This window comes from Myotis myotis, unplaced genomic scaffold (genome assembly GCF_014108235.1).
Source record: "Myotis myotis isolate mMyoMyo1 unplaced genomic scaffold, mMyoMyo1.p scaffold_m19_p_35, whole genome shotgun sequence".
In the NCBI taxonomy this organism is placed as follows: Eukaryota; Metazoa; Chordata; class Mammalia; order Chiroptera; family Vespertilionidae; genus Myotis; species Myotis myotis.
This window is the reverse complement of record NW_023416341.1, coordinates 1,088,041-1,107,257: the sequence shown is the minus strand read 5'-3', so window position 1 is coordinate 1,107,257 and position 19,217 is coordinate 1,088,041. Positions and strand designations below refer to the sequence as shown.

Below are 19,217 nucleotides of genomic sequence, written 5' to 3'. Positions count from 1 at the left end.
AGAGCGCCCTGCCCACAGTAAACACCTTCATCCCTGGCAGCTGGGAGAGATTTTCTAAACTAGTAGATCTCATGTTCACAAACAGAACTCACACCTGGCAGCATATCTGCGCTGGGGAGAGAACCAAAGGTTGTTCCCATGCTATGCCCACCACTGGCAGCATCCCTGTCCCTTCATGTCAAGGGCATCCCCTCAACAGTGTCCCCTGCAAGATTACGAAACTGCAGGGTTTAGAGTAGCGGTTCTCAACCTGTGGGTCGAGACCCCTTTGGAGGTCGAACAACCTTTTCACAGGGGTTGCCTAAGACCATCGGAAAACACATATATAATTACATATTGTTTTTGTGATTAATCACTATGCTTTAATTATGTCCAATTTGTAACAATGAAAATACATCCTGCATATCAGATATCTACATTATGATTCATACCAGTAGCAAAATTACAGTTATGAAGTAGCAATGAAAATAATTTTATGGTTGGGGTCACCACAACATGAGGAACTGTATGAAAGGGTCGCGGCATTAGGAAGGTGGAGAACCACTGGCTTAGAGTATATACAATTGCCTCAAAACCCTTCCAGAAGAATCTGTGTGGAAATACTCCCAGAGCAAAGGAGAATGATCTTGAGCACATGGTCATTCCCTTGAAGAGTAAGCCAGTCCCACCTGAGAACATGACTCTGCTAGAGACCCACTGGCTGCGGCAGGACAGTGCTGTCAGGGGCTCAGGGCCCGTTTGTCCCACATTCCCAGACACGCAAGGTGGTGCCTGCCCAGGCGAGGCCCAAGGACCAGCACTGAGGGAGTGTGCCAGGGGGCCTGTTTGGCTGCACAGGCCAGACACTGTTCAAGGTGCCTGCAGAGCCTGAGGCTGTGTGGCCACACTGAGAGAACTTCCACCTAGGACATGCCAGCCCTGAGTGGGAGCTCTTGGAAATGCCACACTTTCCCCACACGTGCTGTGAGGCAGCATGAGGTTCAGGGCATCACCTGTGAGACTTTCTTGTCCCCAGAACTCACACCCAATGTAATCAAGCATTTAGTTTGCAAGAAATATAGGGACAGAGAGCAAGTCTGACTTGTCTGCACAATGAGATGAGTCCAAACATAGAACATGTGATGGGACAAATGGGGGAGAGAGTCCTAGACTGACAGAGATCTAGAGACCCAACAACACATGCTTGTGCAGCTGGGTCTTAATCCTGGTTCAGACAAGACCACCAGCAAAAATGCTGAGGCAATTGGGGAAAGCTTCAATGGACCACGTACTAGTTTATACCAACTTATTGCAAATTTTCTCAGGTGTGAAAAGGGTATTCTGGTATAAAATAAATGCCCATATTTTTATAGCGATGCCTTCTGAAGTATGTAGGAGTGAACAGACATGAGGCTAGGGCTTGTCTTGAAATATATAAGTGACAATGTAGGGGGGGCAGTAGATGGAACCAAGGTGCAAAGGTGACAGTTGTGGAATCTCAGAGACAGGGGTATAGGGTTATCAAACTATTGTCACTAACTCAGGGTTTAAAACTTTTCAAAATAAAAAAAGTATACATTTTTACATGACTACTGAAACTTGTCTACCCTAAAATATCAACTCTTTACATTATTTAAAATCCCTCCCACTCTTCATCGTGACAGCCCATGCTATCTGAAGTCCTATACTACCTGTGGTAACCTACACTCCTCCAGGTTCTGATGCCGTCCCCATTTCTCATCTTCAATGGCCACAAACATGCCAGTGTATAATGACCACCACCTTTTCCAACCTCTCCTCAACGACTGGATACCAGAATTACTTCCAGGCTAATTATTATTATAAAAATCTTTACAAGACTTTATAATATGCATGCTTGCTTGACTGCTTTACATGTTGCTATCACATACTGCCCAGGGATGAGAGCCTGCCGGCAACATCTGGGGTGGGGTTGTGGCTGCTCCTCACTGCCCATCCCACAGGGGCTATCAGGACTGACAGGTGGACAGCATTCGTCATGGGTTTTGTTTGCTTGTTTTTTACTTGAGTTCTCTTTGTGGATGGTTTTGTGTTATGTAATTATATAAGTAATACAAGAACATCGTGAAGATGCAAATACCACAGAAGTGTATAAAGTAGGAAGAAGATCTCTTGGAACTTCATGCCCCCACCACTAACAAATCATTTTGTTCTCACTTGTAGTTGTCTTTATCAACAGGTAAAAATTTAAAAATTAAGCTTCATTCTCATCGACCTTTTCTCTAGCATTATTTTGATTTTGAACTGTTCAGAGTGAGACATGTAGTCTCCATACCAAAAAAAAGCCACCATAAAAAAAAAAAAAAACACCTAATTTTATAGGTTCCCTTTCTACTCAGTCTCATTTCTGCCACTCCGAAGGTTTTCAGAACATCACTGCTCCTTGTCACTGAAATCCAATCACTTTCTCACTCATATTTCTGCACAAAAGCTGTCGTGCAGATCACGTGCCCAGCCAGAAAGAACTTCTGGGTTCTTTGGTGAAAACTGATATTGGTATATTTCAGAGGAATGCCATTATTTAACAGTCACTGGATATAAATTTCTTAGGTATTCCATTAATAATATAAGCCAGTCCTTACCCAGGGATGCCTTTTATGTTTATTTGGATCCCTATTTTGACAGCTTTACTGAAAAAAATTTTCCTGTAATTAATAAAAACACAACTTTAGACAACACTGAGAACAATTAGGCTTCATTATTTAAAAAATGGAAAATATCAAGTGTTGTCAGGATGTACAGAAATTGGAACCCTCGTGCATTGCACCTGGGAATGTAAAATGGTGCAGCAATGTGGAGAACAGTCTGGCAGTTCTTCAAATGGGTAAACACAGTTATCATTTGACCCAGCAATTCCACTCCTAGGTATACACCCAAGTGAAATGAAAACATGTCTCCACACAAAAATTTGTATACAAATATCCTTAACAACATTGTTCATAATAGAAAAAGGTGAAAAAAAAACTCAAATGTTCCTCAACAGATGAAGGGATAAACAAAGTATGGTCTATTCATACAATGGAATACGATTTGACCATAAAAAGGAATAAAGTACTGATATACATGACCAGGGATAATCTCAAAATCACTATGCTCATCCAAAGAAGCCGGACACCAAGGTCACATACTGTAGGATCACATGCATATGAAACATGCAGAACAGGTAAATCCACAGAGACAGGAAGTAGACTGGTGGTTTCTAGGGGCTGGGAGAGGGCGGGAGGGAAAAGGAATAGCTGAGCTCCTTTTAGGGAACAGTAACATTCTGAAACTAGATAATGGGGATGGTTACACTGTTGTAAGATGCCACCAAACCATATACTTTAAAATAGTTAAAATGGTAAATTTTGTTATGTGTATTTTATTTTTTTAAAAAGAGAGGAAAACAGTAAGAGTAGGCCAATGCCATGCCCCCTGCAGGCTAAGCTCTGAGTCAATGACACACTCACCAGAAATGAGCTGCTGTTCCTCCCCTTACCCTCCTTCCTGATTTGCCCATGCTCTTCAGCCACTTATAAACACTCACCCTTAGTGCAAATACCACATTAAAGAGAATCATGGTGGGAGCTTCCCTCTTCGGGGACGGGTCTGTTTTGGAGACCTGTAAAAGACACATAATTCTATTGAATGAGAGCCAACTTCCCAAGAAGAGCTGTTTAGAGCTATTCTACTTTAAGCATGGGAAAGGTTCCAAAATACAGCAGAACCAAAAGAAAACAGAGCCCGTGGTCTCGGAGAATCGGCCAGCACCTCTGCATGAGCTAGTGGTGACGGCATGGACAGATGAGTCCCCACTGAGATAACAGGAAGGTCAGTGCTCTGGCCCAGAATGATGAGGCTGCCCCAGTCAATGGAAGTGGGCCGAAGTGCCCAGAGGAGACAAGATGGAGAGGGGCCCAAGCAGATGGAGTGTTCTCTGCCCAGACATCCTCCCCACTGCCACCCCCAGTGTCCACCTGAGTTCTTGAGGCCATCTCTGCCAGGTATGATAAGTACTCAGGATGATTAAGAGAGAAGACGCCCTAACCGATTTGGCTCAGTGGATAAAGAGTCAGCCTGTGGACTGAAGGGTCCCAGGTTCGATTCCAGTCAAGGGCATGTACCTCGGTTGCGGGCACATCCCCAATGGGGGGTGTGCAGGAGGCAGCTGATCGATGTGTCTTTTTCCCCCCCTTTATTGAATAAGATGTTACAAATGTGTCCTTATCCCCACAATGTCCCCTTACCCCCCCAATCCTGCCCTCACCCTCGCCCCCTGTTGTCCACACCCATCACTTATGCTTATATGCATGCATACAAGTCCTTTGGTTGATCTTTCCCCTCACCCCCACCCTCCCCTGCTTTCCCTCTGAGTGATCGATGTTTCTAACTCTCTATCCCTCTCCCTTCCTCTCTGTTAAAAAAAACATCAATAAAATATATTTGAGAGAGAGAGAGAGAGAGAGAGAGAGAGAGAGAGAGAGAACAATGCCCCAGCATAGACTGAAGACACATGCTGTCAATTTCTTGGGCAGGTAAGGGCCAGCAGAGACAGGGCTGCTGCTCTGGCAGCCAGCCAACCCGTCACAAACACCACGCTGATTTCAAGTGTTGCCACTAGGGGGCATAAGAGGCCAGGGCTCCTGCTCTCCCTGGGCTATCCCAACTAGCTCCTCACCATCCTGCCTGTCACTTTTGTATACGCCCAGGACTGCCAGCAGGCTGCCAAATCTCCCCTCCATCACCTACAGGTCACAGTTAGGGATCTAATCCCTACCTGCAGGGGTTTCAGTGAGGAGGGATGGTGCTGTCCTTGGGGCCAGGTGCACCCAGACCGTCTCATGTCTTAGCACCTCCAACCACCTCAGCCCTTTCCACCAGCTTGGTCATGGAGGATATCTGAGGACCACATCACAGACCCTCATATTTCTGGATCATATAAATGGAGCTAAATCTTACAATGTCATATCAAAATCCTTCAGAATCTGAGTGATGCTGTTGCTGATTCTGCCTGTGTGCAAAGGACTGACTGGCAGGTTCTAGTGTGCAAATTCCTTTGGGTCACAGTGCATTCTGTCTTGTTAAGACTCCGGTACGGTAACATTTCACTCACCAGAGAACGTATATGAAGGATTCAGCACAACAGTAAGAGCTAAATTAATAATAATATTGGCCATGAGATCACTTAACAAGTAAGAAGAAATGCTTGTGCCACTTTACCAAAGCTAGGGGCAGGGACTGAAACTCTGGGGACAAGCATGCCTGTCTCTTTCTCCGAGGGTCCCTCGGGATCTGTGATGTGCAGCTGACAGCAAATAGCTGTGAGGTCTGGCACACACTCGCTGTCTTTACGGGGCCAGTAGCAGCCACGGTTCCCTGAGGGCCCAGGCCAGGATGGCCATGCCTGCCCAGGGGAAGCCTTATATTCTCAGGGAGGTCCTTACCTGCCCCAGGGCATGCTGCAGGAGCGTCGGGTGCCCGACAAAACGCACGTTATCGATCTTCAGTTCAAATTTTTGGCCACACATTTCAGACTTGGTTGCCAAAATTGTTGCCAGAATGACATCTGAAAACCTTAAAATGAAAAAGAGGTAGAGTGGAAATAAGTGAATAAAGTGTCACAGCCCCACACCAGCTGCCCTCGGGGATAAGGATCTCAGTATATGGCAGCTTGGTGCGCAAAGTGGCTTGACCCCCACTGATGACCTGGAAGCTTCTATCAGTTGCCTTCTGAAGCAATCCCCAAGATTTGGGACATAAAATCACCAAAATTACAAGGTAAAAGGCATGAGAAGCATAGACTGAAGGCACATGCTGTCAATTTCTTGGCATGCTCTATGAAATTCAGGAGAGAAACAGGTTGCAGTTTGCTTTTAAAGGTAAAGGGAGGAATAACAGCTGAAGCTGGCGCTGCCCTGAGGAGCTGCTCATTAAGGCTCACAAGTGGGGGGTGGGGGGCTCTACCACCAGGTCCAGGTTTACCAGGCTGCAACTCTCAACTCCCAGGAACCCCACCCCCTCAGTGCTGTGTGAAGGGCAAGAGTACAGCACTAACTGCTAATTATCTTTCTCAGCATGGCTTCCTGACCCTTCCTTATCCTGAACACTTAACCTTCCAGTTTTTATTAGGGAAGAAACTTTAAAAGATGAGCGAGATATCCAGACCCACTGATATGATGTGGACATAGGTTGCACAGGACTGGGTACCACAGAGCAGGAATGGCTGTGGCGTGGGTGAGAGCAGATTTGGATATGAGTTCACCCTTTGCCAGGTGCATCTGCACACTTGTGTTTTCTTATTGGCAACCCAGTTCCTTCCTGCCCACGGGGATCCAGATAAGGGAGCGTCACCACGGGAAGAAGAGTGCTGGGGGGTGCTGTGCAGACTCTTATCTCAGAACCCAGGCTCGCGGGGGCCTTCACTTTAGAAACACTGACGCACCGTGTCTGAGCTGGAGCCAGAAGAGAGACAAGTCCTGTGCGCATCTCTCCACCCGCAGGAGCATTCCTAGCATCCATGTCGGGAGAGCGCACTGTGCTGGGGAAAGGGGCTCCAGCTCCCCCAGGGCCATGCTCTGCCCCTGGGTACCGACCCCAGGAGCCCGGGAGGCCATCAAAGAAAGACACTCCAGCGTGCATCCTGGGCCTCTGCTAAAGAGCCAGGCACCAAAGTAGATGCTTTTCTCTTGGACGACCTCATGTGGGGGGGGACGTGACGGCTACCATACCTCTCCATTTTCTGAAGAAAAAGGATGGTCTGCTACAAACTGCTGCTTCAGCTGACCTCTGAAATAAGAAATGACTCTGGGATAAAAGGATCTAGGAAGGGGGTCATTTGCTCTGGGCTCCTTACACATGGCAGGCTCACCATCTAATGTAAGAGTGACCTGAGCCCTGGCCGGGTAGTCAGTTGGTTAGAGCATCCTCCTGATACACCAGGGTTGCTGGTGCCATCCCCCATCAGGGCATATACAAGAAGCAACCAATGAATGCATAAGTATGCGAACAATCAATCTCTCTCTCTCTCTCTCTCTCTCTCTCTCTCTCTCTCTTTCTTTCAAAATCAATAAAAAAAAAATTTTTAACTACTTGGAGCCAGCCTGCAACAAGAACCTTGCTGATCAACCAGCACTCAAACTGCAAGACAAGCAGCTAGAGAGCTCTTTCCAAGTCTGCAGGAGGGGAGCCTAGAACTGCTAAGGCCTTGGAGGGGGGTGTCACACTGGCTTCCAGCCTTCCCTGGGACTGACATGGTCCTCCAGGTGTCCTAGGTTGCTCTGTGGCCCGCAGACAAACAAGATGCAGAGGGTTTGGCTCTTGTACTGTCAGGACTGCACTCGGCCCTTTTGACACCAAGGTTGTCAGAGAGGTCGTCAGAGCCAGTCTGGGAAATGGGGGACCCATTGCCTAAGTCCTCAGCTGCCTATTATGGGTCTCTCTTCCCGGGAATACTGCTCTCCGGAGTGATTACACCAGAGATGGAATATTCCAGTGTCTTAGACCAGAGGCATTATATGCTTTCTTTAAAAACTCTAAATCGCTCACTCTGCCCTATAACTCCCATCTGATGGTGAGAGAGGGCTCAGAGTGATAAACAAACACTTCTGCCCTAATGATTGATCCAGTGCCAACATTTCACATCCTATCTAAACAAATAGCTCCTCCACTCTGCCACCGAGGGACAAAGATAAGGTAAAGAAAACAACCTCCCACTATTCCAGAAAGTTCACTTTTTCCTGTGATATCCAAATACCTCCATTAAAAACCTCTGCTCTGTCATCAAGACCCACACTTGAGCCTCAGCCCTGGCCTCAGCCACTAGTCCAGGAACCTAAGCTAGTTTGGCTGTGGGATGGGTCCTGAGATTCAGAGGCAAGCAGAGGTCTCCTGAGTATCTATAAATATCCAAATCTGAAAGCATCCTTCCAAGAGCCAAATAAAAAAATGCTTCCTCCCAAGACCAGAGAGGCCAGCATCTGCAGAAGGAGCCAACCAGGAAGCCATGTGCTGCTGAAGTTAAAAGCCACCCTGCCCTACATGGCCATCAGGGAAGGCCCTCTAGGGCGGCCAGGGGGATGGTGCTTGTCTGAGCGAGTCTAGCCCACAGAGAAATCCACTCATCACTGCAATATTAACACTTATGATGAGAAAAAACACTTGAGTGGCTTTATCCTTTATATAGTGTGTCTGCTGATATAATATACACAAAGGCATAGTTATATCATGAGATTTGGGGAGTAGGGGAATAACTGTTATAAATAGCAAATTGAAACAAAAACAAATGACAATATTTGATTGTTGTTTCCAAAATTTACAAAAATCTCTTTCCCTTGTTTTGATGGTAAAAGGCCTAGTAAGTTTTGCACACAATAAAATAGCTGTTACAAAAACTAACATTCCGGGAATAACTTAGAAATTTAAAAATTTTAGGAAGATGAACCAGCCCAGCTAGAAACCAGGCCAAGACCTTCCTCTCCTTCTGAGATAGTCAGGAGCAAGGACTGATCTCCAGCCTGGTCAAAAAAGGGGGGAGGGACAGCATGGACGGGAGCTTGACTCTGCACCCTCCGGTGATGGGGGGCTCAAAGATGCTTCAATGCCCAGAGAGGATATCCTGTCAGGGGGACAGGAGGGTCACACCTTATTCATGCCCTCCTGAGGAAGCGCCAGATAAACTCCATGGGTGCATTTTGCTTCTAAAGGGCACACACAATAGCATCTAACCTCAAGCATTACATTTAACACCCAGCCCTTGGGAAAGAGGTCCCCACTAAACCCCTCTGAGAAATGAAGGCAAAGAGACTAATCAAGGATCTCTCTTGGGGGGCGGGCGCGGGCAGTAAGCTAGGGAGATAAGAAACCCTGCTTCTGCTCACCTACTGGCCTCACAGGGCTACTGGTGCCTGCCTGGAGGAGGAGGTCTGAGTGCAAGCCTGGTCCCACAAGTCTCCCTGGTGCCAGCCAACCTTGCGTAGGCTTCCTGGGTAATGTGAAATAGGTAACTCCAAGTGGAGAAAGGGCAGGGGCCGTGGGATCCGAGCGAGAGCCTGTGTGCCTCATTAGTCATTCTTCAACATTGAGGGGAATCAGGAGTTAAGCACAATTACAAGAAGAGAAGGTAGCAGAAGTCAGGACAGAAAGACGGTGGAGAAGTCTTGGTCTTACCCTGCAACCAATTGCTCATCGGTTGGAGGACATGGCTCGCTGAAAGGGGAACAGGACCATCAAGACCAAACAAAAACACATTGATGTTTAAAATCACAAAAGTTATAGTTGTTTTATTAAAACAGCATTAAAGTCTAGCAGAAGTACTACCATTAAGCATTAACTGTTGAGGTCAAGGTTATGAAACTTACCAGACAAGAAAGGATACAGACAACTCCCCAAGTTGAAGACTTACCACACAGTTTTCTCACTAAAGCTCAAATTCTCTTACCTAAACATCGACTGGGCCAGAATGAGGGTCAGTTTCCAGAACAAGAGCAAGGCCAGAAGACCTGGGTCAGAGCCTAGCACCACACACATTGGCCAGATGCCTATGCACAAGCATTTAATCTGACAAACCGTCTCAACAGGATCAATGAGATCCCCATAGGTAAAAGCCTTACGTAAAATGCAGTGACCACCTCAGCCCCAATTCTTGAGATGCTATGACCACCTGCATGGCTGATCTCCCTGAGTCTCTGCCCACGTGGCCCCGTCAACAAGGCAGTCATGGCAGAGGTGTATACACTTACGTTAGAAAATGTCTAAGGCCTCTGCACTATCCGACCTGAGCTTTTTTAGAAAATAGATTTAAAAGAGTTGAAGTTCCTCTACACAGGGCTATATCATGCTGCTTTCCGAGTTTGCTGGGAACAGAAAGTAGGCCTGAGCCCCACAGTGCAGCATCCAAGGGGTGAGAGCCTGCCAGGACGCCATGCCATGCCCACCAGGCTGCCCCGCTGGGACTGCTGCTCCCCACAGCTCTCACCGAGAAACACACATTACCAAGGACCCATGCAAGAGAAACACACAATGAAGAACACTTTTTTCAGCAGCTCCCAAACTTTAGCTTACTCGTTTGTATAGTAGTAAAGGGGTAAAATGTTGTGTGGACTTTCTCAAGATCATCCAGAAAGTCAGTATCCGAAGAAGCTCAAGTACAACCCCCTAGAACTTTATCTCCTACATCTAGACAGGCCACAAAATCCCTGGCTGGGTTTCTCAGTGGTTAGAGAGTGTCGGCCTGCAGACCAAAGGGTCACGGGTTCAATTCCCAGTCAAGGGCATGTACCTGGGTTGCAGGTTTGATCCCCAGCCCCAGTTGGGATGCATGCGGGAGGCAGCTGGTTGATGTCTCTCTATCTATCTATCTATCTATCTCTCTTTCTCTCTCCCCCTCCTCCCTCTCTTCTATTCTCTCTCTAGAGATCAATGGAAAAACATCCTCAGGTGAGGACTAAAATATATATATATCCCTTAACTTTCAAAAGGGAAGAAGCACATGGAGATTCCAAGTGTCAGCAGTGTTCCATGTGTTCCATTTCCTTACTGGGGGATGGCGGGACATGTAACATGTTAAACTCCACAAGCATGTTTTATGGACCTGTGTCTGCCCCCCTGAGGGAGGCAGAGCCATCATCAAGGAATTGCACATAGAGGCAGGTGTTCCCATGACATCTACTGGGAGGGAGAGGCAGAGGTGCCTTCACACCTGCAGACATCTTCCAGAGGAGGCTCACTGTCTAAGGTACATGCCCAGATCACATGCTTTAGGACACAGAGTGAGAATGAGACCCGGAACCCGGAACCTGTACTTATCCCAGCATGCTGCCCTGCAGGGACATGCCAATGCGACACCAGTGCAGACTCAGCTGGGCCAGGAAAAGGGAAGGGAGGTACCCAAGCTTGGGGACAACACTACTTATCCACATTTCTGTGTATGACCTAACATCCAGCAAGTAGGGGCATCTTTCTCAACACATGTGCCACCCAAGCAAAGCTGTCAAGAGAGGCTCTGGTGGAGCCCATGTGAGCCTGGTATGGAGGACTTGCATGCTGGATGCCAGTGAGCACTACAGCTGAGGTCCCCTCCAGCACAGGGCATGACTGTGCCTAAAAGCTGAACCCACTGCTTCAATAAAGGTAGCCAGGTCTGAGAGGGGCAGCAGGGCCACCTGATTCCATGCCTCACAATGCCAATGGGGAGGTAAAGGGCAGAGACAGAAACCTTTCAGAGCTCTGGGGTGATAGCTAAAGTAAAATGATTCAGAGTGTTTTAAAATGAAGTTAACTCTTCCAAGCCACCAGCATCGCCTTCTCGGAGGCAGTAACCAGAACAATGCTGGAAATATGAGAGGAAGCCAGAAACAGCCCACGTCAGGAGGGAGCGGGCCCCCAACAGCCTTCCCGATGGACGCCATGCTCCCTCTCAGACGTCTCCTGATGGCGTTGTCCCTGCCAGTGGGGTGACTGAGCCAGAGATGGACTGAAGCAGGAGCTCCCTGGCTCCTAATACCCTACAATCAGGGACACTACAACTTTTCTCAACTTCAATTTCAAGACTTAGAGACAACAGACAATACCTATGTTCTTCTCTCCCTTCTAAATTCTAGTCGGGTTTTTAAAAAGTGACAGCTACTTCTTATACCCTGAAACACATCATCTTGATGATTCGCATTATAAAACCAGCCTACTCTCTAAGCCAGTGTTGTTCAACAGAGCTTTCTTCAGGGACAGAAATATCCTAAATCTACGCCATTCAATACGTCACATGCGGCCACCGAACATCTAAAATGTGGCAAGTGAAACTAAGGAAATAAATTTTCAATTTTATTTCATTTCAGTTCATTTCAATTTAAATGGCCACATCGGCCAGTGACTTCAACCCTGGGCAGCACAGCTCTGCACCTTCACTTCTCTAAGGCAGGCCACCACCACATTCACAAGTGACCCATGTGGCCTGTTCACATTGTTTCAATCTGGCAAACTGACAAGCAGGAACATCTTGCTGGTTCCAGAAGAAAAGCACCTTTGAGGATGATAATCCAGAAGAACAGAGAATGGTCTGATGACCTTCACTGCAGTGCTTCAGGAAGACGTCTGAGGTGTAACAGGGTTTCCCAGCCGCCAGGGGCAGAGCAGCGACTGGGCAGGCCTATGTGACAAAATAAAGCTGGGGCCCTAAGGGTGTTAACCTGTATCTCTGAAAATATGGGGGGTGGGGGGTGGGTTCATCAGATGCTATAATGTGCTAACATTACCCAATGGCATTACCTCATAGTGATTTTCTTATAAGCCTCTGAAAATTAACTGCAGGAATTACGTGCTCCTGGCCCTCCTAAAAAATACCTCTACACAGATCATTCCAAGAGCTCTTTCTGAGTCTTCATGTCCTGAGCAGAGCCTCACACCTATGGAGCTTAGAGGAAGAACATCGGGCAGCTGGCCAGCCCTGCTCTAAACTAGTCTGTGGCCCAGCGGAAGACAAAGCCACCCACCCAGGTGCAGGGGCAAAAAGCTTTCCGGGTGCCTATAACAAGAGTCTGTTCCAAGTTGCCACCTTTAAAGGACAAGACAACCACTGGCCTCTACGTCAACCAGGAGGACCCACTGAATGTCCCACAACCTCCCACCTCCCCTGCCCCTCCTGCTGTTCCCTTTTCCAAAGCCTGCTCCCTTCAGAGACAGTCACTGGTCACGCCAGAGGCCCCTGCCATCCTCACACACACAAAATAAAAACCATCTTCTTGGAACTGTACAACACTGTGGTGCCTTGTCAGAGAACTGAGCGCAACTGTACAACCAGCTCGCATGTAAAAGGCCCAGTGCAGGGACCTCAGCTTTTCCATGGGACCGTGGAGGCGACATCCTTTAGCTCACAAAGACCTCGGCTACGTTTAGGGGAACCAGGACAGGCAACTTGCAATCTTTCCTGCCTCATCTGGGTCTGTGTTACCACTTACCAAGCTTTAAAATGAACATAAGAAGGCACAAGCAGCCGAAACCAGTTTGGCTCAGTGGATAGAGCGTCGGCCTGCGGACTGAAGGGTCCCAGGTTCGATTCCGGTCAAGGGCATGTACCTGGGTTGTGGGCATATCCCCAGTGGGAGATGTGCAGGAGGCAGCTGATCGATGTTTCTCTCTCATCGATGTTTCTAACTCTCTATCTCTCTCCCTTCCTCTCTGTAAAAAATCAATAAAATATATTTAAAAAAATAAAATAAAAATAAAAATAAAAAAGAAGGCACAAGCAGTCATTTCTCATGTTGCATGATAGTCCTTCCCACAGAGAACAAGGGAGCACGTACAAGAAGGAACAAGACCCGCTTTCATCTGTGCCCTAAAAGACCACGGGTCAAGTCAGCCCCAACTCTGCCCATACCACCACCTGGACACTCTGCACTGCACCCAAGCACCTACAGGTGACCTCGGGGCCGTGCCTGAGGAACAAGGTCTGAGGACAGCACGGGGTGTGCTTTCCTCCATGTTCCCCTCACAGGAGAGAAATGACCTACAGAAACATGGCCTCATCTCATCTCCAACCTGCTTGGCAGCTCAACACGTGACCAAATTATGCAGCCCTGCTCCATGCTACCCAAACACCCACCAAATGGGAAAAAAGAACACCCGGTTTCTCAGGGGAAACAGAGGTCAACAGCATGTGGGGCTTTGCACAGGCTTTGGGGCAGGACTAGCTCCATCCTACAGTGACTTCAAAGCCCTTACCTGGAGTCACCGTCCTGGTCCTCGGCATGATCTCCCGTGTTGTTGACAGCATATCTGCTACGAGGCTTATCTGAGTGAGGGCAAAAAGGAGACAATGGCTAAGAAAGCAGGACCCATCCACATACAGGAGGATTGTGGAGCCAGTAAAAGTGATGGTTACCAATATGTGGTACATAGCCCGGCCGACGTGGCTCAGTGGTTGAGCATTGACCTATGAACCAGAGGTCACCATTGGATTCCCAGTCAGGGCCCAAGCCCAGGTTGCGGGCTTGGTCCCCAGCGTGGAGTCTGCAGGAAGCAGCCAATCAATGATTTTCTCTCATCATTGATGTTTCTATCTCTTTCTCCCTCTCCCTTCCTCTCTCTGAAATCAATAAAAATATTTTCTAAATAAAAATAAAATGTGGTACATACGCACAATAGAATACTCATCAGCCATAAAAAGGAATGAAGTTCTGGCACATACTACAATGTGGATGAACTTTAAAACATTATGCTAAGAAAAAGAAACCAGACACTGCCTTAGCCGGTTTGGCTCCGTGGATAGAGCGTCAGCCTGAGAACTGAAAGGTCCCAGGTTCGATTCCGGTCAAGGGCACATGCCCAGTGGGGGACTTGCAGGAGGCAGCCAATCAATGATTCTCTCTCATCATGGATGTTTCTATCTCTCTCTCCCTCTCCCTTCCTCTCTGAAATCAATAAAGATATATTTAAAAAAAAAAGAAGAAACCAGACACTAAAGGACAAATATTGCACTTACATAAAATATCTACAATAGCAAATTCAGAGACAGAAAGTAGGATTAGTGGTGACAGGGAGTCATTGTTTGGTTACAAGTTTCAGTTTGGGGTAAGGAAAATTTTTTGAGATAGTGGTGCTGGTTATACAATATGGTGAATTAATTATGGTGAATGTGATTAATGCCACTGAACCGTATACTTAAAAATGGTTACACTGGCAAATTTTATATTACATATTTTCTACCATAATAAAAAATTTTTCAGAAAATATGGTTTCCAAGAAGTTATGATAACTTAGGAAATGCTTTTGCTACTATTAAGGCAGAAAAAAAGGTAAGTATAAATATATTACACACAGATACACATATATCCTCTCACTAGATGATGTCAACTAGCCTGGGAAAAGCACAGGCAAAAGAATGTTTAGCTCTCGGCCTGAGCGCCATTTCCTAGAAACCTCTGTGCCATGACAGCCATGTGGAGGAAGAAGGGAATGCGCAGGCTGAAGCGCAAGAGGAGGAAGATGAGGCAGAGGTCCAAGTACACCGCAAGCTTGTGCACCGTGAAGCCACAGGAGTAGCAAGAAAAGCAGCCAGAGGCCAGGGACACCGGCACGAGCTGCTGGACTGCATGCTGCTGTCTACACTCTCAACGGGATCTAGAAATACATATATGCCATCCGAACGCCGTGACTACGTTTTGAGAGACCCACCCTGCTCTTACAAAAACAGTCCCTTCTGGATCTTTGCCCTGAACCTGTGACATTCTGGACTGGTTCTGTTCTCAGGTGTGGCTGAATGTAACATGTACAATGTATCAACTCCTCTGTCTTAGCTGAAGAAAAAAAAAATTTTTTTTTAATCCATATACTGCCCTAGGTGGTGTTGCTCAGTGGTTAGAGCAGGGGTGGGCAAACTTTTTGACTCGAGGGCCACAATGGGTTCTTTTTTTTTTTTTTTTTTTAAATATATTTTATTGATTTTTTACAGAGAGGAAGGGAGAGAGATAGAGAGCTAGAAACATCGATGAGAGAGAAACATCGATCAGCTGCCCCCTGCACATCTCCCACTGGGGATATGCCTGCAACCCAGGTACATGCCCTTGACCGGAATCGAACCTGGGACCCTTCAGTCCGCAGGCCGACGCTCTATCCACTGAGCCAAACCGGTTTCGGCGCACAATGGGTTCTTAAACTGGACCGGAGGGCCGGAACAAAAGCATGGATGGAGTGTTTGTGTGAACTAATATAAATTCAAAGTAAACATCATTACATAAAAGGATACGGTCTTTTTTTTCAATAGTTTTATTCATTTCAAACGGGCCGATCCGGCCCGCGGGCCATAGTTTGCCCACAGCTGGGTTAGAGTGTTGACCCGCACACCAAAGGGTCGCAGGTCGCAGCTTCTATTTCCAGTCAAGGGCATGTACATGGATTGTGGGTTCATTCCCCACCATCTGCAGGAGGAAACCAGTCAATGTTTCTCTCTCTCTCCCCCCCCCCCCCCAACTCCCTTCCACTCTCTCTGAAAAGCAATAGTAAAAATATCCTCTGGTGAGGATCAACAAGACAAAAAAGTTCAGCCTGCCCTACATGGCTCAGTGGTTGAGCATCGACCTATGAACCAGGAGGTCACGGTTTGATTCCTGGTCAAGGCACATGCTGGGTTGCGGACTCAGTCCCCAGTGGGGATGTGCAGAAGGCAGCCAATCAATGATTCTCTCTCATCATTGATGTTTCTATTTCTCTTCCTGTCCCTTCCTCTCTGAAATCAATAAAAATGTCAATAATAATAATAATACTGTAATTACTATGCATGGTGCTAGGTATTAGACTTATCAGGGTACTCAGTTAAGTTATATAAATGTCTAACCAATATGCTGTATACCCGAAACTAACTAATATAAAATAATATTGAATATCAACTGTAATTGACAAAAAAAGAAGAGGAAAAAAATAAATATGCTCATTATCTCTTAGATTTAACCATCCTACTTCTGGGAATTAATCCTATATCCAGAAGAATGATAACATATACAAAAAGGACATTCACACTGGTTATCGTAGCAAACGATTGGAAACAATTTAAATGCCCATCAACAGAGGACTGGATAAATAAATCACAGTATGCTCATCCCATGATTCTAATCATAATTCTGAAACTATTATCAAGATGGAAAATGAAAACAACACATACAGAACAGTGCGCAGCGTGTTCGTTCACTTGTGCTTAGAAAAAGTAAAATAATATCTGCATATGCTTGTATTTACACAGGAGATTCTGGAAACATGCACAGGAAAATGGTAACAGCAGCTGCCCTTACAAGGGGAAATGGGTGTCTTGAGGGGGGGATGGGTGGTCAATCAATGGTGGGTAAAGAACATTCTTTTCATAACCTAAATTCCTTTGTACCTTTAAAACTTTGTACCCTATTAACAAATTTTAAAACAGAATATAAATTACAAACTGAGCATTCATGATAATGAACAGCTACAAGTAGCCTAAACGTCCATCCACAGCAGCTGCAGGCTACAACTAAGAGCGAGCGTGATCTCTGCTTACGAAGTCGTAAAGTACTCCAAGGCTGTTCGATGGAAGAGCCACTGCAGTTCAATACTCTTATGTGAAGGGGGGGAAAATCCCCAAATAATACACTATTTTCCTATGGATACATAGTTGGTATCTATGTACAGGAAGGACGGTGACTAAAATGGTAAGCAGTTATCCCTGCAACGGGGGAGCAGAACTGGGGGCAGGTAGTCCAAGAAAACTTCAGGTGGATCTGTAATTCCCTATTTTCTCCAAGCTGAACACATTTATGTCAAAAACCAACAACAATAAATGGAACTACTTTAAAATGGAGCTGGAGCTGCCATCCCGAAACTGCTTGTAATGCCTTATATGCCTCAAATCTTTGAAACTGGGCAAAATAACCTTTGGACTGGGCTTAAGCAACCTGTGCCCCAAAGAACTGACTAGAAAGATACAAGAAAGCAGCCCTAGCCTGTCTGGCTCAGTGGATAGAGTGTCAGCCCCCGGACTGAAGGGTCCCGGGTTCGATTCCAATCAAGGGCACGTACCTTGGCTGCCAGTCCCCCCCCCCCCCCCCCCCCTAGTCGGGGGTCCATGCAGGAGGCAACCGATTGATGTGTTCGTTTCTCACATCGATGTCTCTCCCTGTCCCTCCCACTCCCTCTAAAAATCAATGGAAAAATATCCTCGGGTGAGGATTAACTATATATATATATTTGCATGTCGGGTGAGGATTTGCATATATATACCTGATAACTACCTGACTTATGACTATCAGACTGAAAATTAAAAACTGTTCAGAATTGACTTTACTATGTTATCCGACCAACAGAAATAAATGCCCGCCTTCTATTGAAACAATTGTTTCCCTTCCTTTTCGCATAAATACCCAATGCCTTTGCCTCTCCAGCAGAACACTGTTCGGAGCATCCCAAATAGCTATTCTTACTGGCCTCAAGGGAACGCTTGTTGCCTCTCATTTTGGCCTGTTTTTTTTAGGTTCACGCATGCAGTGCTCACACGTATTTCTTGCAGACGCTGCAGACACGGATGAAATGTCAGCAATAGAGGCTTTTGGCTATTGAATCATGACTTTTCTCCTGTTTCTTTTTATTTGTCTGCACTTTCCAAACAGTGCTCTATAAAGAGTAGGCAGTGACTGTATCATCCGGGAAAGGAAAAAGGAAAGGACTTGAGTTTCCACATGCGAGGCGGTGAGGGGAGGGGCCGCTGCACGGGCTGCCCAGGCCCCGCCGCCGGGCCGGGCGCGCCCCCGGCGCTCACTTACTTGTCTGGGACGCCGGGTGCTCCTGGCTCCTCTGGAAGGGGTACCTGAACAGCAGTTTATTGCCCCTGCTCCCCGAGCTCACCAGAATCACGCTGATGGGGCTGGTGTTGTCCCCCATTCTACCGGGGGCCCGAGAGCGGGGGGGGAGGGTTGGGGGGGGGGGGCTTAGGAAGACTGGCCGAGGGCTGAGGACTGGACGGGCGTGCGGTGTTGGGAAGCTCTGGGAAGGCCGGGAACCGGGAAGTGGGGGGCCTGAGGAAGACGGGGCGGGGGAAGGGGACCTGACAAGGACGCCAGCCACCAAGGCCACGGAAGCCCGGCGCGGAGAGCCAGAGCGACGGAGCCAGCGCCACGGAGCGCGTCCCGCGAGGCTTCGGAGATTTAGACCCCAGAGCCAGGCAAAAGCGCGGCGGTGCCAGCCCGCGGGCCGGGGGCGTTTGCGCAGGCGCGAGCGGCCGTGTGCGCAGGCGCAGTCTCTCTCTGGGAGCTACGCATGCGCGTGGACCGACCGCCTTCCTGCTGGGTGAAGGGACCCGCCCACCTGTGTGACTAGGAAACTGAAGCCACATCAGCTCTCGGGTTCGGGTTCGAGGCCGCTGTCTCCGAATGATTCATCTTTCATTATAAAAGTAATACTTGCTTTGGGCAGAAAGGTCAAACTTACAAATATAAAGTACTACACTAAAAAAGTTTTTAAAAAATCACTTCAATGGATCACAGACCTAAACGTAAGAGCTCACACTATAAACTTCTTACAGAAAAGCATGTGGGTAAATATTCGTGATCTTGGAGTGGGCAATGATTACTTAGATATGACACCAAATGCACAAGCAACTACAGAAAAGCTTAATTGGACTTAATCAAATTAAACACTTTTATGCTTCAAAAGACACCACCAAGAAAGTAAAAAGAGCAGAATAGGAAAAATATTTATAATTCATGAATCTGATG

At 47.0% G+C, this 19,217-nt stretch overlaps 1 protein-coding gene across 9 annotated transcripts in view; it reads right to left on the bottom strand.

Annotated features, from left to right (window-relative positions):
- NPRL3 (NPR3 like, GATOR1 complex subunit) overlaps positions 1-18,696 on the bottom strand; it is a 40,402-nt gene extending 21,706 nt beyond the window's left edge. For 4 of the 9 annotated variants that reach the window (XM_036303031.1, XM_036303033.1, XM_036303037.1 and 1 more), the window contains exons 1-5: positions 18,267-18,696; positions 13,708-13,777; positions 9,163-9,201; positions 5,442-5,571; positions 3,545-3,619 (exon numbers count right to left, since the gene is read on the bottom strand). In XM_036303031.1, coding sequence (XP_036158924.1) covers positions 3,545-3,619; positions 5,442-5,571; positions 9,163-9,201; positions 13,708-13,777; positions 18,267-18,384 — 432 coding nt within the window. In that variant the 5' untranslated portion in view covers positions 18,385-18,696. Of the gene's footprint in view, positions 1-3,544; positions 3,620-5,441; positions 5,572-6,162; positions 6,290-6,725; positions 6,784-9,162; positions 9,202-13,707; positions 13,778-18,266 lie in introns of those variants that run through there. The other 5 variants (XM_036303034.1, XM_036303035.1, XM_036303039.1 and 2 more) reach the window with 4 other exon arrangements.
- Between the last annotated feature and the right edge of the window lie 521 nt (positions 18,697-19,217).